The sequence below is a fragment of the Carcharodon carcharias genome, chromosome 10 (assembly GCF_017639515.1).
Source record: "Carcharodon carcharias isolate sCarCar2 chromosome 10, sCarCar2.pri, whole genome shotgun sequence".
NCBI lineage: Eukaryota > Metazoa > Chordata > Chondrichthyes > Lamniformes > Lamnidae > Carcharodon > Carcharodon carcharias.
This window is the reverse complement of record NC_054476.1, coordinates 30,976,582-30,996,068: the sequence shown is the minus strand read 5'-3', so window position 1 is coordinate 30,996,068 and position 19,487 is coordinate 30,976,582. Positions and strand designations below refer to the sequence as shown.

At 43.4% G+C, this 19,487-nt stretch overlaps 1 protein-coding gene across 1 annotated transcript in view; it reads right to left on the bottom strand.

Moving 5' to 3' along the window:
• Window positions 1-1,790: 1,790 nt before the first annotated feature.
• LOC121282810 (doublecortin domain-containing protein 1-like) overlaps window positions 1,791-19,487 on the bottom strand; it is a 151,901-nt gene continuing 134,204 nt past the window's right edge. Inside the window, exons 19-24 of the mRNA XM_041196625.1 lie at window positions 15,976-16,038; window positions 14,355-14,362; window positions 10,181-10,260; window positions 5,294-5,386; window positions 2,999-3,064; window positions 1,791-1,917 (exon numbers count right to left, since the gene is read on the bottom strand). Coding sequence (XP_041052559.1) covers window positions 1,791-1,917; window positions 2,999-3,064; window positions 5,294-5,386; window positions 10,181-10,260; window positions 14,355-14,362; window positions 15,976-16,038 — 437 coding nt within the window. The remainder of the gene's footprint in view (window positions 1,918-2,998; window positions 3,065-5,293; window positions 5,387-10,180; window positions 10,261-14,354; window positions 14,363-15,975; window positions 16,039-19,487) is intronic.

Here is a 19,487-nt window from a genome sequence, read left to right as displayed (position 1 = left end):
AAAAGAGCAGGGGGAGTGGAACTAATTGTAAAGCTCTTTCAAAGACCCAACACAGGGACAATGGGTCAACTGCCCTCCTCCTGTACAAGATGATTCTATAATTTGGCAGTGCCTGCAGTGGTTCAATAGTTCTTCCCTCTGAGTCAGAAAGATATGGATTCAAGTCCCATGTTAGGACTTGAGCACAAAAATCAAAGCTGACAGTCCAGTACGGTACTGAGGGAGTGCTGCCCTTTTGGAAGTTCCATTGGAGATGGATGAGATAGTAAACTGAAGCCTCCGCCTGCCCTCTAAGGTGAATATAAAAGATCCCATGGTACTGTCTCAAATAAGAGCAGGGGAGTTATCCCTGGAGCAGAATTTTGCCGCCAGCGTGCGGGGGCGGCCCTGACAGGCTGACATGTAAAATGACGCAAAATAACGTCGGGCGTCATTTCGATATTTCATTAGGCGGGCGCGCGCTGGAGTCAGCTGCATGCCTGCCGAACTGTCTACGGCCTGTTAAGGCCATTAAAGAAGTAATTTACCTTATTAACAACGCTGTCCATCCAACCTTAAGATTGGCGGGCAGGCGAAGAGCCCAAGTGGCCTTCGCGCTTTTCAGGAAATCTCATCCACAGCCAGGATAAGGTATCCTGAAGGTTTTATAAAATAATTCAATAAATTTTGCTAAATTCACAAACATATCCCAGCTCATGTGACACTGTCAATTAAAAAATTATTTAAATATGTCCCCTCATGTGACACTAATTTTTTACTTTATTTATAAAAACTGTTATTATCAACTTAATGTCCCTGAGACAGCTCTGTGCCTCAGGGAGATCACTGTGCTCCTCTGTGAAAGAGCGCAGGCCCGACTCTCCCTCCTCCCCCGCCCGCACAGGTAGCGCTGAGCACTACCGGCCATGCATTATGCTGGGCGGGCCTTAAATGGCTCCGCGTACGCCATAGAAAAAATTAACCCCCTGATCTCCTGGCCCAGATTTACCCCCAATCAAGATCACTGATAGCGTCTGGCCATTATCAGATTGCTGTTTGTTGGAGCTTGCTGCATACAAATTAGCTGTTGTGTTTCCTAAATTACAAAAATGATACACTTCACAGGTGCTTCATTGGCTGTAAAGCACTTTGGGATATCCTGTAGTATTGGAAGGTGCTTGTTGTAATATGCCTTTAAGGGATAGAAGCATGCCATTGTAGTATAACGGTGCTCAGTGTCTCGCTAAGAGGCCAGGAAGCTTATATGGTTGAACATAAACTGTTCATTGGGAACCCATAATATGTACAGTCCAAGGTACTGACTTGCATGGGTGCTGTCTTCAAGCCGGCTTTTTCCAGACTTTTCTTCACGCTGTCTACTATCATGTGACTCTCTACATCATATCGTGGGCAGTACTGCTCTCCAGTGCCACATTAAACCTTGCTCTGCCGAACACCCTTATACTACCATAGCATGCTGCTATCCCTTAAAGGCATATTATAACAGTGCTATGTAAATGCAAGCCTTTCTTTATGGTGCCACAGCTGGAAATGACTGGGTAGCAGTGATGGGCATGTATGGCTGCTTGGTATAGTTGTGTTCAGTTTTGTGTTATAGCTGCTAATTTTATAAACACTAACAATTTGCTTTATCAACCACGTTGGATCACTTAATATTGATCTTCTTTCGTTCAACAGATTACTTTTCACTTGTTATCTAATCTTAGGAAAATTCGTACGCTTTGTAGTTCCGTTTCTCATACAACTAGTGGGAATCTTTGAAATTTCTGCTTCACTATCAAAATCTCTGCTCAATCAATCAAAGAGAAGAGTAGCAGATATAGTTGTGTAGCAATTTCATTGGCAAATGACTCATTATTCAGCTTGTCTCTGGAGCCTCCGATTCCATTGCTGTGGCACTTCGATATTGGTCCGTTGCTGGGATATTGAAAGGGTTAAGAACGGGAATCCATTGCAATTCGGTAATTCCAGTCTCTTATTGGGAAGTTGCAGGTTTTCAGAATTTCATCTGTTTGACCTTGAAATCCATTCCCACTCTAATGAAAAGAAAGCAGAAAATAGAGTTGCCGGTGGGAAAATGGTTACATGAAAGGTACTTTGAGATGCAGCACCAAAACTATCACAGGCTTTCTTTTTATGTCTAAACAAAAATGTAGTCTTGACAATGGCAAATGGGAGTTGAACCTAAGATGCCTGGCCAGCACCTAAATTGTGGCAAAATGGGCTAACTGAGGCTGCACCCACTAGACTACTGGTTAACAAACTGCCCAGGGGCCTTAAGGCAAGTGGAATCTGCTCAAACATGGCTCCAGACATCAGAGGAGACAAGAACATGAAGAATGCAAACCCATGAAGATCATTCTTTCAGCTCTCACCTCCCTTCCACCCAGTGACATGGGCACTAGAAGAATTCTTAAAGTCCACAGGTGGCTATTTGGAGGTCCCTCGATCCTAGCTGAGAAGCTCTGAAAATATGAGGATAACTCTGGAGTGTGTCAATATTTATGGAAGATCCTGGGAGTGCTTCAATATTTACAGTGGATCCCTAGGAGTGTTTCAATAGATGATCACTGGGAGTGAACCAAATATTCACGACAATGTCAGGAGTGTATCAGTATTCACAAGGGAATCTCCACAAAAATAAGATTGCAAATCATGGGAAGTTGCTTGAATTTTATTAACTGGACAGGGCGCATCACTGTTACTTAACAATAAGCATTGCATTTCATACTGAAGCCTGTTGCTTCCATGGGGATTTGAATCTCTACAGAGTTTCACACCATTTACACAAACTTACAACATAAATATGTCCTGTGCTAATAGGGCACTATGGAATTTCAAATAACAGATTCAGACAATAAACAGGGATTTTTCCAGTCCCTCAATTATAACTCGATGAGAAATGTAAGCATTATGCCAGATCCATGACAGATAAAAGCACTAACAATTACATTAGGACATCATTATGGTAGAAGATTGATTGTGATTTGCTACTTACCTGTCCAGTTCATTCATTAATATCTCTGGCTGGGAGAAGGGCCAGGAAAGAATTGGGAGCCTCAACCTGTTCAAACAAAAACACTGGCTGAGAAGTTTAAAGTGATGACAAAAGTAATACTCTCTTACATTAATTTCCATGTAATTTCTCCAGGGTGCCCATGTTAATTTTGGCTGACTAGCCGCAGAAAAACCTGGAAAAACCAGCCCAGAGTGCCGCCATTTTGCTTGAGTCTCTCCAGCTCTTCTGAATGTCAACCATGGCTCAGTGAGTAAAATTCTCGCCTCTGAGTCAGAAGATTCTGGGTTGAAGCCCCAGTTAGAGACAAGTTTACGGATCCTGCTGATTTTGGGAACAGAGCTGGGCAAGGCCCGAAGCTACTGGGGCTGGCCGGCCGGCACACTGGTTTCCTGACCTCGTTCGCAGCTCCGGCCATGAGGCAGGTGGTCAATTAGGTTAATTAAAAGCCTTCTTAAGTAGGAGTTAACTAGGAGCTTCCAATTGGCCTTCAGTTTTCCCAAGCAACAGGGTTGGGAAAGGTGGTGTGGGGGGTGGGGTGTGAAGGGGGAAGCAGTTTAACTGCCTGGAGGCAGACGCCCAGCAGTAAGCCAGGGGACCAATGCTCCAGGCACATCTGCCGGCCCAGCCTTCCTGCCAGGGTGGCAGTGCAACCAAAGGCCACCCTTTAAACTGGCGGCCTGGTACTTTTTCTGCATTTTATTTAAACTTTTAGAAAAGTGGTCGAGAGTGCATGTGCATCTTGAAGTGCCCTCTCAATTATTTAACTTTTATTGCAGCCTGCTGCTTCTCTCACACTGGAAGGCCTTGGATTGGCCCTTCAGCTTTGAAAACCTGCCTGCCGTCCTTAATTAAAACAGGAAACTTGTCTCCATGCCAATTAAGGGGAGGCTGCCTTGAAATTCCCAGGTCAGTGACTGTTTGCCTCGGGGGAGGGAGGTTGTGGGACCCAGAAACAGTCCCAACTCCTGTTTCTTGCTCCCAAAGTGAAAATTCAGCCCTGGAGCACACAATCCAGACACGTAATTCTAGGGCGGTACTGAGGGAGTGTTGCAGTCTTTTAGATTCTGTCTGGCCTCAATTAAAATAACTGTAGAGGAGATTCTACCCTTTCTAATCACTAAATGTTTAAGTTTTTAGCCATCAGGAATCCTCCCTGTGCATGTATCCAATTAGAATTCCAGCCAGGAACTGTTGTAATGGAAATGTAATGGTCAATTTACACACAGCTGTGCCACAAACAGCGATGTGATAACAAATAGATCATCTGTTTTTAGTGATGTTGGCTGATGGATAATAATTGAGGAGAGCTCCCCTGCTCTGGATTTATTCTATGTGTTTAGTGTACTCGTGAAACATTTGCACTTTACACCGGTAACAACTTTTTTTTTATTCCTTCATGGGATGTGGGCTTCACATGGCAAGTCCAGCATTTGTTATCCATCCCTAATTGCCCTTTGAACTGAGTAGCTTGTTCAGCTATTTCAGAGGCCAGTTAAGATTCAACCACATTGCTGTGGGCCTGGAGTCACATGTAGGCCAGACTAGGTAAGGATGGTAGGTTTCCTTCCCTAAAAGGCATCAGTGAACCAGATGGGTTTTTACAACAATTGATGATAGTTTCATGGTCACTGTTACTAGTTTTCAATTATAGATTTTTTATTAATTTGTATTTAAATCCCACCAGCTACCATGGCAGGATTTGAACCCATGTGCCCAGAACATTAGCTTGGGCTTCTTGATTACCAGTCCAGTGACATTACCACTATGCCATCATCTTGCCCCAACAACTCACTGTTAACATAGAAAATGATGTTATCTAAATCTGCAGAATGTCCTGGGGGTATTCTGAAATGTTGTGAAAAAAATGTGCTTCAACATATGTTAAGCCCCTAATTGACATATGTAAGTGGCATGATGCCTGCTTTAGAGCACTAGCTGATGCATAAAATAACTTTAGAAAGTTCCGTCATTCTTATTACTGAGAAATAATTGGAAAATCAAACCTGATTTCCAATCAATATTTCTCTTTGCAAAGAGCACTAACACTTCAGGGAATTCCATACCTGTGGTTTGGGATTTATTCTGGAAGTAATGACAATGTTGGTGGCATCTTGTCCCTGTTCTTTTCGGACTCGTGCGTAATTGGCTCTGACCTCCACCCTTTGGCGGCTTGCTGTCGGAATGAGAAAGAAACTGGCAGTCAGTGAATGCTACTATTCCCTGTTAGAAACTAATTGCCTTCCACTGCTATGATGAGTGCCCACTACCCAATACATCAGATGTGTAGGCAACGAAAGTGCCAGCCAACAGCTGATGAGCCTACTTGACGTGATATTTTCATCGCAGTAGTCGACAATAAGGCTAAAACTGTGACGCAAGAGTCACATTTCAAACAGTTGGCGATTTAAGATCAGATTAACAGCATTCTGTTGAACAAAATATAGGTTTAATGAAGTGACAACTGAAAATCTCCTATACATCATATAAACAATAACAACAACTTGCATTTATATAGCACTTTTAATGTAGTAAAAAATGCTAAGGTGCTTCACTGGAGCATTATCAAACAAAGTGCAATGCCAAGCCACTTAAGGAGATATTAAGACAGGTGACCAAAAAGAGGTTTACCTGGAAAAACTCAGCAGGTTTGGCAGCATCGGCGGAGAAGAAAAGAGTTGACGTTTCGAGTCCTCATGACCCTTCGACAGAACTTGAAGTTCTGTCGAAGGGTCATGAGGACTCGAAACGTCAACTCTTTTCTTCTCCGCCGATGCTGCCAGACCTGCTGAGTTTTTCCAGGTAATTCTGTTTTTGTTTTGGATTTCCAGCATCGCAGTTTTTTTGTTTTTACCAAAAAGAGGTGTCTTTTAAGGAGTGACTTAAGGAATGAGAGAGAATCACAGAGGTAGAGCGGTTTAGAAAGAGAATTCCAAAATTTAGGGCCTAGACAGGCTCAGCCACTAATAGTGGAGGGATTAAAACTGCAAATGTATAAGATGTTGGAATTGGAGGAGGGCAGGAATCTCAGCTGATTGTAGGGCTGGAGGAGGTTACAGAGACAGGGAGGGGCAAAGCCATGGAGGGATTTGAAAACAAGGATGAGGATTTTAAAATCTAGGAATAAAATTACCTTCTTGCATTTTAAATCGAGCCAGTTTGTCGGAGTGATCATGGTAATACTCTGGTACTGATGATTCTTGTATGATGGTGGTTAAGGGTGGGGCAATCCTTGGGCTTGCCCTGAGAGCAGCTGGCTAGAGAGAGCTTCAAATTGCAAGGACAAGCTAAGAGGGAAAACAACCTACAGCAATATTTCCGTGGACAGGCACAACGTTAAGGACAAGTGGATGCTTTGGACTGAGCAATATATAGAAGCAATGTAATTGAAAATGTCTTTAACAAAATGTTATCTTTAATTGTGGGGAATTTGTTTTTTCTTTCCTTCCATGTGGCCTTTACAGAGTTCACTCAAATTCCTTTATGTTTTTCTGAAGACCAGCAGACATCTCTCGACAATGAAACTCCTCCATATGATCTGACAAAATGGGGGACCTCCTGCAGGTCAAGCAGCCCTTTCCAATTTTGTCAGTGAAATGCATCTTTTGAGTGGCCCTTCAAGGAATGCTGTTTGATTTAGGATCGCACAACTGTTTTTGTAGCAAATGGAATAATACCAAGGCCCGCGATTTTAATTTTCTTCAAAGGGCGGTATAAATGAAGCCCATGCTTTCTGTCACATCCAGCAAGAATATGTTTTGATCAAATATTGTGTGAGGAACAAGCCTAATGAAAAGCTTGTTTTTCAAACTTCTTAAAGTCCTTTTGTCTTTGCTTATAATTCTAGGCAAAAGAAAAATAACAGCTGATCTTATCTGAGCCAGACTGGGCCATATGCCAGTGGCCACACTGCTTTCTAGAATTACAGGGCAGCAACATTCAATTCTCAACTGTGGGACTTTAGATTGGCTAAAGAGATACTTTTCCAGAGTGGCTGGTAACTTTTCAGAACCTTACCACTGCGTGATGGGGTTTCTTTAACAACAACAACAATTTGTATCGATAGAGCGCCATTAACATAATAAAGCATCCCAAGGCACTTCACGGAAGCTTTATGAAGCAAAGTTAGACACCAAGGCACAAAAGACGATATTTGGGCAGATGGTCAATTGCTTGGTCAAAGAAAAGAGGTAGGTTTTATGGAATCATAGAATCATAGAATATAAGAACATAAGAAATAGGAGCAGGAGCAGACCATACGGCTCATTGAGCCTGCTCCACCGTTCAACATGATCATAATTTCAACTCCACTTCCCTGCCCACTCCCCATATCCCTCGATTCCCTGAAAGACCAAAAATCTGAGGTTTAAATGTATTCATTGCTGGCACATCCACAACCCTCTGGGGTGGAGAATTCCCAAGATTTACAACCCTTTGAGTGAAGAAATTTCTCTTCATCTCAGTCCTAAATGATTGACCCCTTATCCTGAAAGTTTTCCCTTGGTATAGATTCCTCAGTTAGGGGAAGCAAATTCTCAGTAACTATCCTGTCAAACCCCTTCATAATCATCAATGTTTCAATGAGATCACCTCTCATTTTTCTAAATAGATCCAATTTACACTGCCTCTCATCATCGTACAAGCCTCTCATACCAGGGATCAACCTAGTAAACCTTTGTTCTATATTGCCTACAATGCAAGTATATCCTTTCTTAAAAAAATGAAGACCAAAATTGCACATAGTATTCCAGGTGTAGTTTTATCAAAGCCCTGTACAATTGTAGCAAGACTTCTTTATTCTTCTACTCCAATCCCCTTGCAATAAAGGCATGCAAGAAAATGCAAAAGCATTTGCAACATTTTTCAGCCAGAAGTGCCAAGTGGATGATCCATCTCAGCCTCCCCCTGTGGTCCCCAGTATCACAAATGCCAGACTTTAGCCAATTCGATTCATTCCATGTGATATCAAGAAATGGCTATGGGCCCTGAAAACATTCCTGCAATAGTATTGAAAACTTGTGCTCCAGAACTAGCTGCATCCTTAGCCAAGCTGTTCCAATACAGCCACAACACTGGCATCTACCCAGCAATGTGGAAAACTGCCCAGGTATATCGTAACCACGAAAAGCAGGACAAATCCAACCGGGCCAATTATCACCCCATCAGTCTACTCTCGATCATCAGTAAAGTGATAGAAAGTGTTTTCAGCAGTGCTAGGAAGTGGCTCTTGCTTTGCAATAACCTGCTCACTGGTGCTCAGTTTTGGTTCTGCCAGGGCTACTCAGCTCCTGACCTCATTGCAGCCTTAGTCCAAACATGAACAAAAGATCTGAACTCATAGATGAGGTGAGAGTGACTGCCCTTGATATCAAGGCAGCATTTGATCAGGTGTGGCATCAAAGAGCCCTAAAAAAATTGGAATCAATAGAAATCAGGGGGGAAACTCCCCGCTGGTTGGAGCCATACATTGCACAAAGGAAGATGATTGTGGTGTTGGAGGTCAATATTCTCAGTCCCAGGACATCACTGCAGAAGTTCCTCAGGGTAGTGTAGTTTTTTTATTATTATTCATTTATGGGATGTGGCATCGCTGACTAGGCCAGCATCCAACATTAATCGCCCGTCCCTTATTGCCGCTTGAGAAGGTGGTGGTGAGCTGCCTTCTTGTATCACTGGAATTCATGCAGTCCTAGGCCCTACCATCTTCAGCTGCTTCATCAGTAATTTCCTTCCATCATCAGGTCAGAAATTGCGATGTTCGCTGATGATTGCACATTGTTCAGCTCCATTTGCGACTCCTCAGATACCGAAGCCCTTCATGCCCATATGTATAAAGACCTGGACAACATTCAGGTTTGGGCTAACAAGTGGAAAGTAATATTTGTGCCACACAAGTGCCAGATAATGACCAACAAGAGAGAATCCAACTATCTCCCCATGACATTCAATAGCATTACAATTGCTGAATCCCCCATTATCAACTTCTTGAGGGTAACCATTGACCAGAAACTGAACTGGCTATCCATATAAATACAAGAACAGGTCAGAGGCTGGGAATTCTATGGAGAGTAACTCATGTCTGACTCCCAAAACCCTGTCCACCACCTACAAGGCACAGGTCAGGAGTGTGATGGAATATTCTCTCCACTTGCCTGGATGAGTTCAACACCAACAACTCTCAAGAAGCTCAACACCATCCAGGACAAAGCAGCCCACTTGATTGGCACCCCATCCACCAATTTCAATGTTCACTCCCTCCTCCACCAATGCACAGTAGCAGCAGTGTGCACCATCTACAAGATGCACTGCAGCAACTCACCAAGGCTCCTTCAACAGCATCTTCCAAACCCAGAACCTCTACCACCTAGAAGAACAAGGGAAGCACTGACATGGTAACACCACCATCTGCAAGTTCCCCTCCAAGCCACACACCATCCTGACTTGGAACTTATCGCTGTTCCTTTACTGTCGCTGCGTCAAAATCCTGTACCTCCCTTCCTAACAGCACTATGGACTGCAGCGGGTTCAAGAAGGCAACTCACCACCATCTTCTCAAGGGCAATTAGGGATGGGAAATAACACAGTGACACCCACATCCCTTGAAAGAATTTTTTTTAAATTCCATGAGCCCTCATGTTGTGTATTAACCTTTGAGAGTACATACTACAGCTACTAGTTCCTTTTTATCTGCCCTTCTAGTTACATCCTCAAAAATATTAATAATTTTATCAAACAGGATTCTCGTTCATTAAAAACCATGTTAGCATGGTTACAGCACAGAAAAGGGCCATTCAACCCATTGTGTTCATGCCAGCTCTCTGCAAGAGCAACTCAGTCTAATCCCACACCCTTGCTTTCTCCCTGTAGCCCTGAAATTTCTTTTCCTTTTCACATAAGTATCCAATTCCCTTTTGTAGGCCTCGATTAAATCTGCTTTAACTGCGCTCCCAGCCAGAGCGTTCCAGATCCTAACCACGTGCTGCATAAAAGATTTTACCTCATGTCACTATTGCTTCTTTCACTAATCACTTTGGTGTTTTCTCTGGTTCTGGATCCTTCCACCAGTAGGAACAGTTTCTCCCTATCTATTCTGTCCAGACCTCCCATGATTTTGAACATTTTAATCTTCTCTTCTCCAAGGAGTACAGCTCCAGCTTCTCCAACCTATCCATGCAACTGAAGTTCTTCACCTCTGAAACCATACTCATGAATCGTTTCTGCATGTTCTCTAATGCCTTCACATCCTAAAGCAAGCCCAGAACTGGTTACACTATTCCTGTTGAGCCCAAACCAGAGTTATGAAGATTTACTATCACTTCCTTGCTTTTGTACTTTATGTGCCCATTTATAAAGCCCAGGGTTCTGTAGGTTTCATTTACTACTTTCTCAACCTGCCCTGCATCCTTCAATGAACTTGTGCACATATATCCCCCAGGCCCCTCTGCTCCTGCACTCCCTTTAGAATTATAACCTTTATTTTGTATTACCTCTCCATGTAGTTCCTACCAAAATGAATCACTTCACACTTCTCTGCATTAAGTTTTATATGCTACTTGCCTGTCCATTCCACCAACCTGTCTATGTCCTTTTGAAGTTTAACATTATCCTTCTCACAGTTCACAATATTTCCAAGTTTTGTATATTTTGAAATTATACCCTGTACACCCAAGTCTTCCTAGGTCATTAATATATGTCAAGAAAAGCATGGGACCTAACACCAGTTCCTGGGAAACCCACTATAAATCTCCATCCAGTCCGAAAAACAACCACTCGCCACTGCTCTGTTTCCTGCATGTTATTCAGCCAATTTTCTGTCCGTGCTCTCACCATCCTCTTTATTCCATAAGCTCTAACTTTGCTGACAAGTCTATTATGTGGCAATTTTTCAAATGCCTTTTGGAAGTCCCTGTACACTACATCAACCACATTACCCTATTCAACACTGTCTGTTATCTCATCACAAAGCTCAAGCAAGTTAGTTAAATACAATAAAAACCTCTCTCTTTTCCAATAGGAGTAATTTCAGACAGTAACTTCTCCCCGTCAGGGATTTGAATCCCAGACTCGCTTGTGATACCAACCACTATGCCAATGATGAAGAAGCATCATAAAGAAGGAACAAAAAGGTAAAGAGATGAAGAGGTAAGGAGTGAATTCCAGCCAGGCAGCTGAAGGAATGGCCACCAATGGTGGAGCAATTAAATCAGGGATGATCGTGAGGCCAGAATTAGAGGAGTGCAGATATCTTAGAGGTTTGTATGGCTCCAGAAGCTTACAGAGAATGGATAGGATGTGGCCGTGGAGGTATTTAAAAACAAGGAAGAGAATTTGAAAATCAACACATTGTTTGAGCTGGAGCCAATGTAAGGACAAATGTGCAAGATTAAAAGTAGGTAAGTACAATTTCTATATTCTCCTTCAATGCCTCTCCACTTTCATCCAGAGTGCACTCATCGGTTGGGATTTTCCAACCCCATCGTGGCGGGGCCCATCACAGGAGATTTGGTGGCCCAGCCAAAAGTCCTTTGACTTTCAGCAGGACTGGACGATCCCGGCAAAGCACAGAGGTGATAGGTGAATAGCATTTAGTGCAAGTGAGGACACAGGCAGCAGAGATTTGGATGACCTTAAGGTTACAGAGGGTAAAATGTAGGAGGCCAACCAGGATTTTGTTGGGATAGTCAAGTCTAGAGATAATAAAGGAATAGATGAGGGTTTCAGCAGCAGATGAGCCCAGGCAGAGCTTACTCGGGCATTGTCATGGTGGTGAATATGTGGTGTGTGAGTATATGGTCAGAATCTTATTTTGAAATCAAATATGATGCCAGGGTCGCAAACACTCTGGTTCTGCCTCAGACAGATGCCTGAGAATGGGAATGAGATTAAGTCATTAGCCAAGGAATGGAGTTTGTAGTGGGGATTGAAGGCAATGGCTTTGGTTTTCCCAATATTTAGTTTGAGGAAATTTCTGCTCATCCACCACTGAATGTTGGACAAGTGGTCTGAGAATTTTGTGAGATGAAGCTAGGTGCCACCAATGTACTTGTGAAAGCTGTTTTTGGATGATGTCTCTGAGTCATGTAGGGGAGGTGGTGGCATAGTGGTATTGTCACTGGACCTGGTACCCCAGAGACCTAATGGTCTGGGGGCCTGGGTTCGAATCCCACCACAGCAGATGGTGGAATTTGAATTCAATAAATATCTGGAATTAAAAGTCTTATGACGACCATTGTCATATGCCCTTTAAGGAAGGAAATCTGCCATCCTTACCTGGCCTACATGTGACTCCAGACTCACTCTTAAAAATGCCCTCTGAGCAAAGGCAATTATGGATGGCTAGCCAGTGATGCCTACACCCCAACAGCAAATAAAAAAAATAAGGTGACACCAAGGGAAACAGTAACAGTGAGAAGAGTAACCATTGCAAGTAATACTCTGGCTATGATTAGGAAGGTAAGAATGAAACTGGATAGCTGGGATTTTCCAACCCTGCCTGCTGCCGGGATCGTCCAGTCCTGCTGAAAGTCAAAGGACTTTTGGCTGGGCCACCAAATCTCCTGTGATGGGCCCCACCACGATGGGGTTGGAAAATCCCAACTGATGAGTGCACTCTGGATGAAAGTGGAGAGGCATTGAAGGAGAATATAGAAATTGTACTTACCTACTTTTAATTTTGCACATTTGTTCCAGAAGCCTCTGAAAAAGTCTTCAATTCTGAGTTAGAGTCGGAGACTTCGGAGGGTCCCGACTCAATTTCCAGAATAGTTACACAGGAAATGTTAGACAGGAAAAAAACCATGTCTAATTCCTGGATAACTACACAACTGACCCCCGCACCCCACGACTCTCCAGTCCCCACTGACCAACACCACCACCAACCCCCCAACTCCCTTCAACCCTCCAGCCCCTCTCAACACGCTGATTCTCCCTTCTCCCCTTTCGACTCCTCCTCTGACACTCCAACTCCTCCCTGACCCTCTGAATCCCCTCCAACTTCCCCCTGACACTCCTACTTCACCCCACCGCGATCATTTGACTCCTCCCCCATCCCGACCTGACCGGACCCAACCTTATCACCCGAGCATCACGCCACCCTACCACCCCGTCGCCTTCCACCCTATCACCCTGCCACCTACCACACTGCCATCCTAACAACCCTGCCAGCCATGACCCAGTCACTCTACCCACCCTACCACCTGTCACCCTACTACACAGCCATAATACCCATCCTGACACCCCACAACCTACCACCTGGCCATCCTGCCACCTAACACCCTAACACCATGCCATCATACCCACCCTACTCAGCTGGATCCCTACCACCCTTCGACCCTACCCACTTACCTCACTCACACTCATTCACTAACACAATGAAAGCTATTTAAATGTAGCAAAGCTTTTCACTGTGTTGGAGAATAAAGCCTTTCCAAAATATGTCAGCAAGTGCTGTGAAAAGGTGTGTGGCCTGGCTTCCCCTGACCACCCTGCACTACGAGGAAGGACGCCGAGAACAGGTAGGCTCTGCATCCAAGTGAGAAATGTGGAGATTCGACACTGTGCACAAAAAAATTGGTGCAGAGAGGCATTCCAATGGTGATTGCCAATCCTCAGAGAATTCGGCTCAAGATATTAAAGAGAAATAATTCAAGAATATAGTGAGCTGGAGAGTAATGATAATATAGTGAGCTGGACAGAGGAGATAATACAGTGAGCTGCAAGGTGGCAATAATACAGTGAGCTGGAGAGTGACGATAATACAGTGAGCTGGAGGGTGGCCATAATACAGTGAGCTGGAGGGTGGTCATAATACAGTGAGCAGGAGAGTGGTGATAATACAGTGAGCTGGAGAGCGGCCATAATACAGTGAGCAGGAGAGTGGTGATAATACAGTGAGCTGGAAAGCGGTGATAATACAGTGAGCTGGAGTCTGATAGCTTTGGGTCAGTGGTAATACTTTGACCCTGAGCAGGACTTGAGCATATAATCTAAAGTTAACACTTCAGTGCAATACAAAGGAAAGGACTGAAACAAGATCTCATCTGCTGTCTCAGATGGACACACAAGATTATAACAAGCGACACAGGAGTTCTTCCTGAACCATTTCTTATTTTACATACAGTTGTGAAATTTGGATTATTTTGCTCCTAAAGTTCTAAGTTTAGACCCAGTTGATTGGGTGGACCCAGCAGATTGTCCAGTCTGATTGGCCATCTCAGGATGTTGCAAATGGACACCTCCACTCAGCAATGGAGTGAATAAACTCGCTAACATCCATCATGTGTTCAGCTGGAGAACTAAATAGGCCTTCAACAGCAGTTCATCAGCTGAGCAATAATACCACCTGAACTTCAAAATTTAAGAGATTAAAGCTACTTACAAAACAACTATAGTGAGAAGGTTAAATTCTCCATCTATTTACATAAGCATTTGTAAAACTTTCATTAACTTAAGGAGCATGGCTGGTTTATTGGGAAGTCTCCCTCAGAAATGAGCTCAGCCACAGGAGCATTGGGCATTCCATATTTTTACAAGAACTTTTCTCTGTGACCTTACTCATAAAATGGATTTGCAGCTTTAAGTAAGAAGAAAGAAAGAGCTTGCATTCATCCAGCATCTTTCACCACCTCGGGATGTGCCAAAGTGTTTTACAGCCAATTTGAAGTGTAGTTTCTTAGTAGAAAATGGGACACCCAATTTGCACCCAGCCAGATCCCACAAACAGCAGTGACCAGCTAATGTGTTGTTCAAGGGATAAATATTGGCCAGGAGAACTCCAAAAGCAAATTAGTGCAGATGCGGGGAATCTGAAATAAAAACAGAAAACGTTGGAAATATTTAGCAGGTCTGGCAGCACCTGTGGAGAGGGGAACAGAGTTAGCATTTCAGTTCATAACCTTTCAGCAGAACCAAGAAATCACCATGGTGTCTTTTACATTCACCTGAGCAGGTAGATGGGACCTCAGTTTAACAACTCATGGAAAATACAGTACTTCTGACCTACTTCCAGAGGGAGGTTTGATCCTCACACCCTTAGATCAGGGCTTAAACCCAGAACCTCCTGACTCAGAGGCAAGAGTGCTATCCACTGAGCTTTGGCTGACAGCTAATTCCAGAATTAGTTACACACCAAATACTAATATACCAGAAAGTACTAGTAAACTGATTCAAAACTGTGGGCCAGCATTTTAATAATGATACACTTCTGTGAGTGTGCTTTCTCATTTGTAATCTTTCACAAAAACAGAGAGAATATGCCAGAGAATAGCAAAACGATGAATGGGAGGCTTATCGTGTTATTAGTGCGGGATGGATACACACATTCCTCCAGTCTGGTAAGAACCTGATAGATCTTCTTTTAAATTGGGAACACATTGCAGCAGCTACAATTCATTGGAGTGTTTTCTGGACTCTGCAAATAGCAGTTAAAAAAGAAAATCCTCCAAAATGCTCATGGTGATTCAATTCCACAAGCAGATTTTTCTTTCCGATAACAGTTGGCTCCAAAATTTCTTTTCAACGCAGGAAATAAGGAACAGTGAGGACTCAAAACATGAACTGTAAACTCACGAGAGGCTCCCTGGGACAAACCTCTGTCTGGCAGAAATGTTTCAAGAGTAACACTTGTACAGCCTTACTGACCCCCACACATTTCGACAGGCAGCAGATGAAAGTCAATGGGTCACCTTTGGGAGAAGATAAGGCCGGTTGCAGCCGATAGTATCATTCTATGTGACTGCATCAGTCAGTGTGTGTGCATGAATGTGTTATGCCTGACTTTATTAGGGAAAGATGTTGATTAGGTGTGCAGCCAAGCAGTAGCTGTGCCTCTGTCAGGTTTGGATGTTCAAATGATAGCACTGTAATCACATAGTTTCAATGCTGCTCAGGAAGCATTCTCCCCAGAGTGGCTGACTGTTCTAGAGCTGACCGTGGGAAGGGGGTAAGGTCTCCCTTCCTACCTGCTGAAAGGCACACGTAGTAGAGGACACGATTGGACTTCATGGCATCTAAAGAAACTTGGACTGGTTTTAAGGCGGAGAAGGTTAATGGGGGATTTAACAAATATATTCAAATTATGATGGGTTTTGGTAGAGTGCAAACAAAGAAACTGTTTCCACTGGTGGGAGAGTGGGTAATGAAAGGACTTGTATTTAATTTGTTGGCAAATAGCCAGAGGGGAGATGAGGTGAATTTTTTTTTGACAGCATGTAGTTACGATCTGGAATGCACTGCCTGAAAGGGTGGTGGAAGGGGATTCAATCGTCATTTTCAGAAGGTAATTGGATAAATACTTGTGGAGAGGATAGTACAATAGTAGGGCAAATTGACTAGCTCTCTCAAAGAGCTAGCAAAGGCACAATGGGCCAAATGGCCTCCCCCTGTCCTGTAGGATTCTATGATTTTATGAGGATCAGACTCAGTTGTCATCTCCTTCGTGATCACAGAGTCTCCTGATACTTGGAACCAAGTATTCCTCACTATTCCAAGAATTATGGATCATTTGGGCGCAGCGCACACAGGAAAAATCAGGGGTCGGGAAAGTGGAATATTATACAGCTGTAATGGAACTCACCCAATATTCTGCCATTAATCTATAGGATCTATCTGGGGTTACACCTAAATTATCTCTTGCGCCAAGCAAGGTTTGTTGTCCTCCTTCATTTGCTACAACAACAACTTGCATTTATATTTCATTTATAGAACAGTAAAAAGTCCCAAGGCACTTCAGAAGAGCATTATCAGAAAACAAATATTGATGTTCAGCTGTATAAGGAAACAGTTTATCTAAAGCTTGATCAAAGAAGTAGATTTTAATGTGCATTTTAAAGAACGAAGGAGATGGCTGAAGAAGTGAAAAGGTTTGGGGACGAAATTCCAGTGTTTAGGGTTAGACAGCTAAAGGTACAAAAGGAATGATGATGGACAAGAGACCAGATTTGAATGAACAAATTCACAAGTTTGGTATGGGAGTGCAAGGCTATGGAGGGGTTTGAATACGAGGATGAGAATTTTAAAATCGTGGTGTTAATGGAGGAGGAGCCAAAAGAGGCCAGTGAGCACCAAAGTGACAGGTGAAAGGAATTTAGTGCAAGTTAGGATACAGGCAGCAGACTTTTGAATGATCTGATGTTTATAGAGAGTGGAAGGCTGGTCAGCAGAGTATTAGAATAATCAGGTCTTTAGCTAACAAATGCATGGAGGTAGATGTCAGCTGTAGATGGACTAAGGCAGGCTTCTACTAGAGCACTCACATCCCCCTCAGATGAGGCATTGGAGGTTAGCCCACATTTTGAAATTGGAAACCTGTGGGAGGCAAAGTCCTCAGGAAAGAAGAGAAGGGATTTAGAGGGGGAAAAAAAAATCAGCAGAATGAGCAAAGTAAGGTCTTTTACTGGAACAGCCAAAATTAAAACAGATTGAGACAGGCATTGCAGTTGCCAATAATTATATTATTGCTGTATGCACTTGTATCAAGTTTCTCTCTCCTTTATTTTAATGGAGGCATTAACCCATGGGTTCTATTTAAATATTGGAGATGAGACTTTGATATGAGCATGCTATATGTTCAGTACTACATATTCATTGTTACTTATTCAATGTTACACATTAAGTGTGACATGTTCAGTGTTACATGTTTAATGGTACATGCTAAGCACAACATATTTAATATGTGCTAAGTGAAACACGTTCTATACATCAGTGCTACTTATTCCTACAGTAACAATATTGACAAGAAATTTCAACTCGATAATCTCTAGTTCTTGGAGACAAATACGCTGCACAGAAAAGCTGATAAGGAAGATATAATACACAGCACTAATTTGTCCTCTAGTGAATATACCGACGTATACTGACCAGCAACTGTTCAACACAGTTTTAGCTGAGGCTCCAGTAGCCTTTTTTTTAGAACCCTTCCATTAATTATCAACAGCTAATGCCTGAATACACACAGCAGGTCAAGTGGAAGAGAAAGAGTAAAGGTTACACAAAGGTAAGACACGCTTTCTTTCTCTTCTCCGTCATGTCCTGACCAGGACTTGAGCAGACAATTTGGGCTGACACTCCAAGGGCAGTACTGAGGGAGTGCTATCTTTTCAAGGGAACATATGCCAAATCTCCATGTCACCTTCTCAAATGATGAACCCTATTTTACAGAAGCGTTGAGGAGTTCTCCCCAGCATTCAGGCCAATGTTTATCTCTCGACCAACATCACTAAAACACATTATCTGGTCATTATAATATTGCTGTTTTTGGGAGCTTGCAATGTGCAAATTGCCTGCAGTGTTTCTTACATTACAACAGTGACTACGCTTCAAAATAACTTAATTAGTTATAAAATGCTTTGGGATATCCTGAAGACTTGGGACAGAATTTGCTGCCTTCCGGGCAGGTGGGCCCGACCCAATTTCCGGTGGGTGGGGAGCCGATCCCTGCCGGAGAAGCAGGCCCCGCCACCAGTTTGCGGGGGAGGGCCAATTAAGGCCCAGCCAGCGTGACGCCTGGCGGGAAGCACTATGCGCTGCCTGTGCGGGCAGGGAGGATTCCCCAAAAGCGAGGGTGCGCTCTTTTGCGCATGCGCACGGAAGAGCGCACATCCGCCTGAGGCTAAGCGCAGCCTCAGAGAGATCGCTGACAGTTTTAAAAACATTAAAAATAGAAACAAAAAATTCCTTAACATGTCCCCCTCATGTGACAATGTCACTACACTAAATCTTAATTAAACTTTTTAAATCTCTACATGAAACCTCTTCCCGCCAATGGATGAGGTTTCGTGTTTTTTCTATTCCCCGCCAGAGCTCCTGGCCTGCCCGCCAACCTTAAGGTTGGACAGGCAGATCCTTTAATCGTTTTAATGATCCTGTCAATAGCCTCAATTGGCCATTGACAGGTCAGCGGGCCTCAGTTGGCCATTGACAGGTCAGCGGGCCTCAGTTGGCCATTGACCGGTTAGTGGGCCTCAATTGGCCATTGACAGGTCAGTGGGCCTGCAGCTGATTTTGCTGCGGCCCCGCCTTCCTGAAGATTTAAATGGGGCGCGGGGTGACATGGGGGTTCTGCCCAACATCATCCCGTGTCATTCTTTGCGTCAGTGAGTGGGCCCCACCCCCGCTCGCCAACGGCAAAATTCTGCCCATGGAAGGTGCTCTGTACATGTCGATTGTTTTCTTTAAAATGCTTATTTTTGAGTGTGGAGGACAGAAGATATTCTAGATCAATTGTCAGCCTACATTGTTCTCAAACTGCCCTGTCAAAGAATAGCCAGGTAGTTTGTTACTTAATTTGGGATGTCTTGATCTACTTCCCATAGATTTATACACGTATTTTGCACTTGCATTTCCATGTACCAGTAGCTCATTTGTTGAAGCTCTTTGTAGACGAGAGTTAATTTACAGTTAAATGCTGATATTCCATTAACAGCTCCAAAACACCATGATTTTCTAGCCATTGTGACTCAGTTGGCCTTTATTT